Raw genomic sequence first — 12,396 nt, forward strand, 5'->3', positions numbered from 1 at the left:
GCTTGCCAAGCGGGTGACCTCCTCGGGGTGGGCATGTGGAGCTCCCGGGCGGTGGGCGGAGGACGGGGGCTGCCTTACGCAAGCGCGTGCTTTCTTACGGGCTACAAAAGCGTGAGGAATGTGGATACGGCTGATTGCTGGAGTTGGTTGTTGAGTGGAGAAAATCCATCACCACCTGGTCTTGCTCACGGGCAAGAACGAGATGTATTTTGAGGCGGAAGAGTCATGGGACTTCAGTAAGGGGAGAAGGCTTAAGTGAAATCGTGAGTATGTCCATGGGTTTCCTGCCTCAGGTTTTGCTAATCCTCCTTATTTTTTTTTCCCCTGTCCCTTTCATTCCCCTGCACCGTGGCACTTGTTCCCGTGTTTTGCCGAGCAGCGCTCTATACTAGCTGGCGCTTTGTTTTTCCTGGATCCTACAACTCAAAGTCTCTCTGGAATGTTCCTCCAGCTATTTGCCTTGCAGTGCTTCAGCTCCCTGCTTTTGCAGGGCACTCTGGTATAAATCCTTCTCTAACATATAATAGTCTGACTTTGATAAATAAGAAGTTGGAGAATTCTTCCCTTGCATCTGTGTATCTTATGTGCATATTTAGGGGACTACCCCAAATCCACAAAATTAGCATTGATCGTACTACTTGTTATTATTTAAGTACAGAATGATCTCAGTATTCAGATTTTTTTTGAAAAGTAGTCCAACAGATTAGAATCTTTTCCATTTTTTTTCAATCAGTATAAACAGGAAAAAGTAATTTTAAACACAGTGAGGTTTTTTTCTTAATTTCCACAGTGACTAAGCGTGCACCAGCGTATGAGGTGGTACACTCACTGCATCTGTACTGTGTATGAATGTGTGTGTTTATCGACCTCTCTGAAGGGCATGGGGTGCACAGATGTCTCTTTCAGATTTCACCCTCTACATCAGTGAAAACATTGGAGTTTCCCCGGGCTGCACACTCTGAGGCACTGTGCTTATGCTCGCTGGCTTTCTGCTCTCCAGCAAGGGTAAATCCACTTACACGCATTGCTTCAGAGCGCGTCCGTGTGTGTTGGATGCGTGTGCAAGCTTGTAATTCATGGCTAAACATGAACTGTAAACATTTGTCTCGAAGAAGCATTTCCAGAAAATACAACACTGCCAGCACCTTTGTGACTGGCCTCTCCAGCCTCGGAGTTTTCGGGTAGCTGCTTGTGTATCTGAAGCAGATTTTGGTTACGTAGCAGGAGCTGCAGCTGGCGATAGCATTCTGCACCGAGGAGCTACACGGTTCCCGGGAGCCTGCCCAGCTCTACGGGTAACTCTCATTTCTTGGCAGTCGTCTCTCTGACGCTGGTGTTTGAGATGATGCTCTTGAAGAACAGGCACGTTGGCCTCTGGGACGAGGGGACCGCAGGATGCTCACAGCCAACCCGTCTTCCAGCCCTTTGTCGTACAGACCAGTTCGTCTTTGCAGGAGTTTTAGAAAATTGGTTGCCTCTGCTTAGTCTTTGAGCTGGTTTGAGTCATCTCTTCCAGGAAAATCCTGTGTAACCAGCTGTGGCTGTTATGAAGTGTTGCTCCATAAATACCAGCTGCTTATAGCAAGCAGTCCAGCACAAGTGTCTCATACCACGACTCCTATTACTTCTGCATTACCATGAGATACTGAATGTTGTAGGAAAGCGTTATATTTGCAGCTTTATCAGAGTAACGCCTGACTTTTCACAAAGGCCAGTACAATTTTCACGGAGAAATTCACAAGGTGCAGGTGATGGTGTGTAGCTGCGCTTGTGAGACTGGAAGTATCCCAGTGTCTGCCCTAGAAAAACTGCTGCCCTTTCTCTTTGAGTGAGTTTGGGCATGTCGTGTGGTCCCTGCTCACGTGGCGATATTACCGTGTCGCTTCTAAGATCTCAACCTCTTGAGTGTGAGCTCTGCTTTGATGCTTTCTTTCAGAAACTCGAAGCACCAGAACCTCACGGACAGCGTAGCGAAGCCGCTCTTTAGCTGAAAGTAAACCAGACTTTTTCTCATCTACATAATGCTGCAGGGCTAGAGAAGGGGGCTCGGGGGTTGTTTCCCATGCGTGTGGGCGCTAAGGTTTTGAGTCCTACATTTGAACTGGGTGGCTCGCAGGGGCTGGGTTAAAAATTTAACCCACAACTAACTGGGATGTCCGGGGACCTGTCCATTGGGACGCAATGACCTGAACCATGGGTAGATGCTGCAAATAAGGCTTGTCCCTATGGAAGAGGCACCGTAGCCGGGCTTGGAAAGCATACTGATGTGGTGTGCTGCAGATGCATGCTGAGTGTGTGATTTTCAGCGTTCAGTGCCTACATTGTTAGATAAGCGGATTAGAAAACATTGCATAAAGTGGCATTGCAGGGGGCTGTCTTTATACCTGCTACTTGCCTTGTTTTGCAAACCCTGATTTCACAGCGGAACCCATTCAGAGCTTGCGCTGAGATTGTTCACATGTATTGGCCTTTTTAAGAATCAAGGGGTCACAGTTTCAGATTCACTTAATTCTCAAAGCAGTGATATTTTTCTTTTGGGATCGGGGCTGGTGGTGGGCATGTGGGTTTTTTTAATCTAAACTCAGTTTACTCTTAAAGATAAATATCTGGGGCGCGGAGAGCTCCTGGTGTATTGGAAAACGGTTGGGTTCACTTTGCTTTGTGGGTTAAAGAGCTCGTGTGTGATTTCCCTCTCCGTAACTCTCCGAAGTTGCAAGTTTGCGAGTGGAAACCATTTGTCTGAAGTTTATACACGTGAGTCCAGGCTTGTCGGGTCCACCTGCAAAGGCGTAACGGGAAACTCGAGTTCAGGGGAAACATCTTTGGACCTTCCTGGGCACAGAGGGGATGTGCCAGATGAGATCCCTAGTCCACGCTGCGGTCTGACTGCGCTCTCTCCTCCTGTCCCCAGCCGGGCACAGAGCAGCTGAGCTGCAAGCAGAGGTTGCTTGAGCTGTGGGGCAGAAGTCTCTTCCTTTGGACGTTCCTCACCGCCTGCTGCCGGAGCTGCTGAAGCAGCCTGTTGAGCACCTGGGCCTCTGCAGTCGTGTTTTTCCAATGGCCCAACATTTTCCATCCCAAGGGGTCATCAATCCCAGAGGCATAATGGTTTGAAGGGGTCCTGCAGGTCGGGGCTCTGCGGTGTGGGCTGGAGGGCAGGCAGGTCCCTGCTGTACTGCTCCCCAGACTCCTCTGCCCTGCGATGGAGGAGCAGGGGACGGGCCGTTCCTGGGAGCAGTCTGGGCTGTTCCCACGCTGGGCTGCTTCATTTTGCCTTATCAAAATGGTTTTGGCTCTTCCCAGTCCCATGTGCAATTTAGGAACAGACCAAAACCAGGACCATTTGTTGGGACAGTAGGGAGTTATTTTAAATAAAATAATTTAATCTCTTATGTGGGCTGTCGGCTGTTGACTCCTTAGACCTGCGCTGAATTCCAATTTCAGGGCTCTGTCGAAGGGTTTTTAACTTGAAGCATCCGTGGCTATTGCATGTAACTGCAGTCGTCTTCGGCTGATGTCTTGCGGGGCTTTCTTCTCCACGCTCTTGTCTGCAGGGACACGTGTGACAATCGCATGACCTGCTCCACCAGCTCTGCCTCCAGCCTCGACACCAGTGCCCAGTTCCAGGAGAATAATGGGCAAACGCAGAGCACCAGATGGGATGAACAGCAGAAAGTGTTTGCCCTCGAGCAGGTCTGTGGTGTCTTCAGAGTGGACCTGGGACAAATGAGATCCCTACGCCTCTTCTTTAGGTAACGTATTATTGTGTGTGATATCTGTGTGCGCTCTGCATCAGCGCACACAGGGCTCTGGGGGCAGGTGGCTTCTGCAGTCCTCCTTGGAAGTCTTTCCCTAACAGTTGTCTCCAGGAAAGCAAGTGTCAGCCTTTCCCAGGAGAGCCTCTGAATTACAGTTATGGGGCCTAAAAGGATTTTTTTTCCTTAGTGAGGTAAAGGTTGCTCTGAGCTGTCTTACCAAACATGTTTAAAATAACCTGGAGGTGTGGAAAACATCTCTTTATCTATGGCACTTTCTCCTACGAGTGGAGCTTCTTGGGGAAAATGGTCACTATGGCCATGTCATAGAGTCATTGAATATCTCAAGTTGGAAGCGACCCATAAGGATCATCAAGTCCCAGAACTGTAAAATTACCCCTGTGCCCTGTTTTAAGGGGCAACTTGGTGCTACACTTCTTTGTGATTTGCTTTCCACCCTCTCTCACCTGCTGTTCCCCCTTCCCGCGGGGCCCCTCCTCATCCTGGGCAATAACCACAGGTTGTTCCCCCCGCTGTTTTGTCCCACAGCGATGAGGCATGCACGTGTGGACAGCTGGTTGTGGCGAGCAGGGAGAGCCAGTACAAGATCTTCCATTTTCACCACGGTGGCCTGGATAAACTGTCCGAGGTGTTCCAGCAATGGAAGTACTGCACAGAGACCCATCTCAAGGACCAGGTACCTGAGCAAGGTCCATGGGGCAAAGAGGGGCTTTCCACGGATGTTTCACACTTAGGTTTTTACCCAGGGGAGTGTGTTGGAGAAGTGGAGCTCTGAGTTCATGTCACCAAGTCAGGCAGAAAGCTACAGTGAGTTGGGTGTAGCTTAGGATGCAACGGCGAGTTGGACGCGAGGTCTCTGCTGTACTTGCTTATCCTCATCCATTCCTGTTCCGCCTGTGGGCTCTGGGGGAAGATAATCCAGAAGACCTGCTTAGGTGGTTGTTTTGCCAGACACGGTAACCCGACAGGTCAGCACTGTGCTTTAGGCGTGTGAGGTGGCTGGGAAATCCGCAGTGGTAGGTCTGGAATTCTGTCAGTCTTTCATCCATTTTGTGAAGCGTAGCACACTGCATTGGAGGATGTTTTGACAAGGCATCTTGCCATATTTTGTTCAATCTACATACAAATGTGATAAGAGCTCTTTAATTATCTGTTTAAGATACTGTATGTGCTTATTAGAAACAGCGATTTTTAAATTTCCATCCTTCCCACAGAGCCCCCTGCTGCTTTTCTTATTATGGTCGCATGGGCTCACTTTTTGCATTGAACAACCTTTGATTTTTAAATTAAATGTCAGCTGCAGTCTTGCACTGGGATCATGAGTGCCCTTAGAGAGCCTGGCAGTGCAGTTCCCTGCTTGCCTAACAGCAATCCCTTTGTATATGGCCAATCATATGTAATTTATTGCAGGCATTCCTGGCAGGGCGAAGTTTTGCTGTAAGCAGCATTAATTCAGTTTCAGGTCAGGGATAAGACTGGGGGAGGAATAGAAACAATATTTTTTGAAGATGAAGCTGGTTTGTGGTACCCAGATTTTTAATTATTCTAATCACTCTTGCTATTGTGATGGTTCAAATTTAAAAAAAAAAACAACCCTCCCCAAGTGCAGTGCCTTGGTGCTTAGTCCTACACGAACCGTGCAAAAAGGTTTTCCTGCTCTGAAGATTGCTGCGTTTCATACTCTGCTGCTCTCTCTGGCTCCTGCCTCCAGTTTTCTGGTTTGTTTTCCCCCGCTCAGCAGCTGACTGATGAGAAAACATGTATGCAGTTCTCCATCCGCCGCCCCAAGCTGCCGTCCTCGGAAACCCACCCGGAGGAGAACACCTACAAGCGTCTCGATGTGTCGGCGTGGCTCCATCACCTGAACGGATCCGGGCAGGTGGAAGAGGAGTACAAGCTGCAGAAGGTGAGAGGGGGGGCTGCTCTGGTTTGGGTCCTTCCTCTCCTGCCGCAGAGTGCGAGTCCCCAGGTGGAAGCCACAAGAGTTTGCTTTCGTGCTGGGGGCAAGAAGTGGGTGCTTGATAGTATAAAGACTGGTGTAGAGCGCTTGGCTGGAGGTCTTGCTGGGGCTGCAGATGAGTCTGCCCCAGGCAGGGTGGGAGAGCATCTCCCTGCCCGAGGAGGGCGAGCCGTCTGGCTTCTGCTGCCCGTTGGAGTTAGGAAACCAAAGTGCCCAGTGCCAGACGTGTTTGCAAAATGCAGTGTGAACAAATCACAGAAAGGAAAATCGAGATTACCGTATGCAATAATGCGGGGCTTGGGAGAGCACTGGGTGCGGGTCCTGAGAGAGAAGTTTGCAGTGAAATGCAGTGTCTCCAAGATTGGGGATTAAGCCGTGACATGAGAACGACACGTTAATCATAGAGCCTCTCCAGGGGGGGTTATTGACATTGAAATGAGCCCGATTTGTGTCTCGTCTGGGAATAGAAGGCCAGCACTTTCCCTCTAAACATGTGCAAATTGCAGGAGCTTGAATCAAGGCGTCACTTGTCAGGAGAGAACTGCAGAGCCACCAAAGCCTAGTAGTGGGCAGTTTCTTGTTGCTGTTTTGGGAAAACTGTACCAGTCATAACTTCTGCTCCTTCTTCCAGGCCATTTTCTTTGGTGGGATTGATATTTCCATCCGTGGGGAGGTGTGGCCCTTTCTGCTGCACTACTACAGCTACGAGTCCACCTCTGAAGAGAGGGAGGCACTGAGGCTGCAGAAGAGGAAAGAATACTTTGAGATCCAGGAGAAAAGGTAACAGAGCAGCTTCATCCTCTCCTGCTCATCCCCCTTGATGAGATTACTGCCTGATGTCGCAGTGATGCCACTGGTGACGTACGGAGTCTCTGCCTCTCTCGCTTCAGGAGAAGCTGATTGGAGTGGAGAAGCGAGAGGGATGGTACAGGAGGTGTATCAGGCAGAGCTGACCTCTTGAGGGTCTGGAGCTAATACCATACAGCTCAAATATCGTCTCACTAGGCTCGTCAGTACCACGTAGGGAAGCTTATCTCTCAGGCAAGACTACAAGCTCAGCATGCTTGGTTTACAACACTGAAGGTGAAAATGGGATCCTATATTTCTTTATAAAGATATCTGGATGTAAAAATAGGGAAGAAGAAGCGATATCTAATTGAAGGAAGTTATTACTGCAAGAACTGTACGTTGTAAACTAGTTGTGGGTACATGTAAGCTGGAGAGGGACAGTAGTAGTATTAATTAGGAGACAATGAAAAGAGAGTGGTGAGTTCTGGTGTGCCACCCACAAGGAGCAGTGGACAGCAGAGTCCGACTGCTTCTGAAGTAGAGTTTATCATAGAAAACACACCATGGCATCCCATTTATAACCCAGGAGGCTCCTTCTAGTAATCTGCTTGGACAGAAAATCTGCTGTTCCGGACAGACCTGCTTGTCTGTTTTTCAGGTGATGAGAAAACTCCTCTACTCTGTAGAGGAGTAGTTTTTCTCTGAAAACTAAAGTGAAATAAGGCTTTGTTCCTTGTGGCAATCATCTTCCTCTCTTGGCAACGTACTCCTGTTGCTGCTCAATTTTCAGGCTTTCGATGACTCCAGATGAACAGAAGGATTTTTGGCGTAAAGTGCAGTTCACAGTAGACAAAGACGTGGTGAGGACTGACCGCAGCAACCAGTTCTTTCGAGGGGAGAACAACCCGAATGTGGAAACTATGAGGTGAGGTGTTTGATTCTAGTGTCCCAAACGTGTCCTACTGAACGTATAGAGAAGTCAATAAGTCTCCCTGGCCCAGGCTGCCTCGGTCGCTGCCCTGGGAGCGCAGAAGAGCACCGTGCATGTGGTGCCTGGTACCAAGTGATGCAGAAACAAGCACTTCTTCCCCAGTGCTTTCACTGCTGCTTCAGCCGTTGACTTCTTGATATCACGACCCTGCTCCCATCGCCTGGCTTCCCTGCGTACAAGAGCCATGAGCCTGCCGTGGCTATGGGAGGGTCGCGGGTGCTGCAGCAGGTTGTGGGCTGTTGCTTGGGTCTGTAGTTCTCCTGATGGGGTGGAGGACGAGCACACTGGGGTCTGCTTCATGGGTGTGTGACTTGCAAACGTGTGCCTACAAAACAGTTGGATTTCACCTGACAGTATGGCTTGGAGCCTCGTGGATGGGCAGGCATCAGCACTCCTTTCCCGTGGGCCCTTCATTTCTTTCCTCTTAGACTTCTTAAATTCTCATTTTCTTTTTATATTTTGGTGTCTGTGTATGTGAAACCTTCTCCTGGAGTTTATTTCACTGGACTGATGTTTGCAGCAGGGTTTATCTGTATGTGTTAAAGCACCTCACAGTAGGGTTGTGTGTCTGTACCTGAGACGAACGGGGTCACTTGTTGCTACTGCCCTCCTCCCCGTGGGCTGCACTGCGGCTGGAAAGCAGGAGCCTGAGGAGTTGTGTTCAAATCCATTGTCTTAGGCTGCCGCATGCTGTTCAGAGTACTTGTTGCCCATCCAGGAGCCTCTCTGGATCGATGCAAATTGTTGTAATCCTAAAAAATAAGGAGAGTTCCAGTGAGGTGTAGCATTAGTGTGTCTTTGTTGTGCTTCTAGATATAGTTCTTCTAGGGAAGGCGATTCTGTGGGATGCAACGTGCTGCGCAGGTGCTCAAACAGTCACAAGCCTCCGGGTGCAATTGCAAGTTAATCTCTTAGGTGGCAGGAGGGGTCTGGTTTGCACTTTGCCTGACTCAGCCTGGATGGTGGGAGCTGGGGTAGAAGGTGCTCAGCTGCGTTGTGCCCTCTCCGTGTCTCACCTCTCCGCTTGCGTCTCTTCTCCAGGAGGATCTTGCTGAACTATGCAGCATTTAACCCAACAATTGGATACTCCCAGGGGATGTCCGACCTGGTTGCCCCACTCCTGGCAGAGGTCCTGGATGAGTCAGATACTTTCTGGTGCTTTGTAGGATTGATGCAGAACACGATCTTCATCAGCTCGCCCCGGGATGAGGATATGGAGAAACAGCTGGTGAGGCTGCACGCGGAGCTCCCCTTGCTCCTGTCTTAGCGTCTCCTCTCCCCAGTCACGGGAGAAGAATGCCATAAGGCAGTAACCTGGGCTGTTGGGTTCCAGCGTGCTGAACAACACTCCAAAGCCACAAAATACCTGATGAATAAAATTAATCCTGGGTGATTGGGGCACTCCAGAGGCAGTTATAGCCAATAAATTGTCAGAGTAAAGTTACCTTGGCTGTGCTAAAGGGTGCTGATTCAAGGAGTCTCTTATGAACAAATGTATTTAGGATGCTGCTTGCCTTTTCTTTGCCCTTCTTTCAGGCAGTGAAGAACACTTGGTTGGTTTTGTCCTGATTCTGGGGCATTTGGTGTGAGTGAGGCAAAGGAGTTGATTGAGTTGCAGCCCTCTTCTTTGTGGGTTTTTTTTAAAGTCTTAACGTTTTTAGTAGATTTTCTAAATTATGTCCAAATGAAAAGCCTTATATATCTGGCAGAGTTTCTTAAAATAAGGTGATCTTGTTTAAAAATGGAAACTTCTTAGATTTTAACATGAATGTCAATTGTTTTCTGGTTAAGATCCTGAAAAATCCATTCTAAATCTGAACAATCCTGTCTGGGTTTTACCACAATTTAAAGCTTGTGGTGGAAACCCCCTGGGAGGCTGCTGGTGAGGTGCAGTTGGTTAAGGTACAGATTTAGGCACTGAATGTGCCTGTAGAGTCAGGCTTTCTGTATTGCTTGGCCTCTATTGAAATGAAATATCGCCAGAGATAGCGGTGTCCTTTCTTTTCTCTGGTTTTTAAGGCTCTGGCCGCTTTCCTCAGCCTGAATCTCTCCCTTTCTTTCTTTCCCCATTGTAGCTGTCGTGGGATTTTCTTTTCACCCTCCGTCCTTCCTTGTGAAATAGCTGCCACGGCCTGTGAGCTCTGGCCCTTAGTGATAGATCCAAGCGTGCTCCTGGCTGTGCTGTAATAAACCAGCCATAAAGTGGAGCTTTTTGTGAGAGCAGAGCAGGGCGGGCAGCGCTGCAGGGGCCTGGCTCTGGCCCGGGGTGGTGGGTCCCTGCGCGGTGGCAGCGGCTCAGCTCAGAGCGTCTTTTCCAGATGTACCTGCGAGAGCTGCTGCGGCTCATGCACCCGCGCTTCTACCAGCACCTTTCTTCCCTGGGAGAGGATGGCCTGCAGATGCTTTTCTGTCACCGTTGGATCCTCCTCTGTTTCAAACGTGAATTTCCAGAGGCTGAGGCTTTGCGTATGTGGGAGGCGTGCTGGGCTCACTACCAGGTTAGAGAGCGGGCGACGGGCACAGCGCGCCCCGGGCAGCAGCGTGTCCTTTGCTGAACTCTGCGTTGCAGAATTTCCATAAAGGCTCTTAGTAGAAAAGTATCCAAAATAAGTAGGTGTTACAGAGGGTCTGTAGCAGTCGAAGAGGTTTATCTCTGTAGCAGGAGGATGGACACCTGCCTCTCCTGCTTGAGCATGTCCAGGATTCCAAAGGAGGTTTTTCAGGAAGTGCTGAACATCCTCTTCTGAAGTTCAGACTTCTCTTACACAGCTGGACAATGTCTTCCCAAAAATCACTAGTCTGCTTTGAAAGCTGTGGTCCAAACCTTGCTCCTGCACTCTTAAAGGCAAGAGAATTCACCAGTAACTCCCTTTCTGAATAGCGCTAGGCAAAACTGGAAGGAGCACAAAGTCCCTGCGAAGGACATGCTTGTGGAGGGTGGGGAGGTGAAGTCAGAGCGCTGCCTCCACCTGCTCTGCTCCAGCCCCTCTTTTCTCATTGCAGACTGACTATTTCCACCTCTTCATCTGTGTGGCCATCGTGGTGATTTATGGGGACGATGTCATTGAACAACAGCTGCCCACCGACCAGATGCTGCTGCACTTCAGCAACCTGGCTATGCACATGAACGGGGAGCTCGTACTCAGGAAGGTAATGCCCGTGGGCTGGCGTGGGCTGAGTCAGAGCACGGAGAAAATCCGGGACTGACGATTAATCTGCCGCATCTCCTGTATCCCCCTGCTTGTCTGGAGCCTGGGAGGGCAGGGTGCTGCTGTGTGCCTGGGAACAAGCTTTGTGGCAATAGGAAGTGGTTGTAGAGTGCTTAGGAGGTTGTGGTATGGGTGGGATAACCCTTGCATGTGCTCAGGGAAACGGCGGTGACTGCAGGCCGTGGGACGTGCTGCAGCGTGTGGCAGCTCCCGTGAGCTGGCAGCGTCCCTGGTGCCTCGTTTAACCTTCAGGTCTGTGTTCTGGAGGGATGCTCCTTGGCTTTGACTCTTCTAAGGTAGCCAAAGAGGAGGAAGGGGCTGGAGGCCACGGGCTGCCCCCGCTCTCCCTGTCCGGCCCCTGGGGAGGAGGGAATGACTTTGTCTCTCTGTCCCCTCCAGGCGAGGAGTCTGCTCTATCAGTTCCACCTGCTCCCCCGCATCCCCTGCAGCCTGCACGACCTGTGCAAGCTCTGTGGGACAGGGATGTGGGACAGCGGCTTCATCCCCGCGGTGGAGTGCTCCGGCCACCACCCCGAGTCCGAGAGCTGCCCCTATGGGGGGCTGGCAGAAGTGTCTTCTCCTAAACCAGGAAGCGAAGGCAAGAGAGGCTTGAAAACACGGGACGTCTTTGCTTTCCGAAAATAGCTGTAGAGGAACAGGGTGTGACAGCGGAAGAGGGACGGGCAGGAAGGATATGCACAGGGAAAAATGTTGAAGACAAGAATGGAGGGATAGCTTGTCAAGACTCCTGAGAAGACTGAAAGGTGGAGAATGGACGAGGAATGAAACGCTCTACAGGGAAGGCAAGCTCCAGTGCACTGGTGGTGGAACCTGAACGAAGTGCATCAAAGCAGGAACAGTGTTTGCACACGTTCGGATTGGATTTTGTTAGAAACATGAAGCTTTTCTAGGTCTTAACAAGGACTTTTTATTCTGCCTCTGGGATTGGACTGGTTAGCAACCAGAACTTTGTTACTGATGAGAAATGAGAACACTAAAGAGAGCCAAGTACAACCAGCAGCGTTTGTGGGTCAGGTGGAAGGAGCAGAGCTGTGGCGAGAGCTCTCTCTGCGACGGCCCTTCGTCCGGAGCGTGCCACACACACGCGCTCTCTGCTCCAACCAAAACGTGCAGCTTAGTGGCTTCTCTCTAAAGCCATAAAGACCATTTTAATTATAATCTGCCAAAAATAAAACTGCAGACTATTGGGATTGCAGGGAAGGTGTCTGCTTTGTTGGCGAGGAAGAACTGGTTGCCTAAAGGTCTTGTCTCTCGCCTTTTTTATATGCTGTACTGGCTGGCATGATTTTTTTTACATTTGTACAGAAAATGTACAGTCACAGGTCTTAAAGCGCCGCTTTTAGAGTATTTCGTAGACACCTTTCAAAGTTTACTTCGTCGTGGCATTACAGCAAAGCTGTTTCTTTATGCTGACAACTACAGACTTTAGACACTTGTTTATGGGCGTCTGTTGTTCCCAGTGTGTTTCCCAACGTGTTTCCTTTGGCTCTTCTCAATTACTGAACAGTCACTGTCCTCGCTGGTCCTTGCCATAGGCTGTAGCAGACTCACTCCAAGGAGGCTTTAGGCTCTTCCCCATCCCAAAGTGAAAAGGAAATTTGGTTTGTTGCAGTCGTTTTTCTGAGCTCTGTCTCTCATAAAGGTTTCCTT

At 49.7% G+C, this 12,396-nt stretch overlaps 1 protein-coding gene across 3 annotated transcripts in view; it reads left to right on the forward strand.

Moving 5' to 3' along the window:
- The window catches only part of TBC1D16 (TBC1 domain family member 16), a 30,940-nt gene extending 18,999 nt beyond the window's left edge, over positions 1-11,941 (forward strand). For 2 of the 3 annotated variants that reach the window (XM_068413132.1, XM_068413131.1), the window contains exons 4-12: positions 3,555-3,752; positions 4,305-4,452; positions 5,515-5,682; positions 6,368-6,516; positions 7,316-7,450; positions 8,558-8,744; positions 9,835-10,014; positions 10,520-10,666; positions 11,125-11,941. In XM_068413132.1, coding sequence (XP_068269233.1) covers positions 3,555-3,752; positions 4,305-4,452; positions 5,515-5,682; positions 6,368-6,516; positions 7,316-7,450; positions 8,558-8,744; positions 9,835-10,014; positions 10,520-10,666; positions 11,125-11,370 — 1,558 coding nt within the window. In that variant the 3' untranslated portion in view covers positions 11,371-11,941. The remainder of the gene's footprint in view (positions 1-3,554; positions 3,753-4,304; positions 4,453-5,514; positions 5,683-6,367; positions 6,517-7,315; positions 7,451-8,557; positions 8,745-9,834; positions 10,015-10,519; positions 10,667-11,124) is intronic. The other variant, XM_068413135.1, reaches the window with a different exon arrangement.
- Positions 11,942-12,396: the final 455 nt, after the last annotated feature.

This window comes from Nyctibius grandis, chromosome 15 (genome assembly GCF_013368605.1).
Source record: "Nyctibius grandis isolate bNycGra1 chromosome 15, bNycGra1.pri, whole genome shotgun sequence".
NCBI classification, from domain to species: domain Eukaryota; kingdom Metazoa; phylum Chordata; class Aves; order Nyctibiiformes; family Nyctibiidae; genus Nyctibius; species Nyctibius grandis.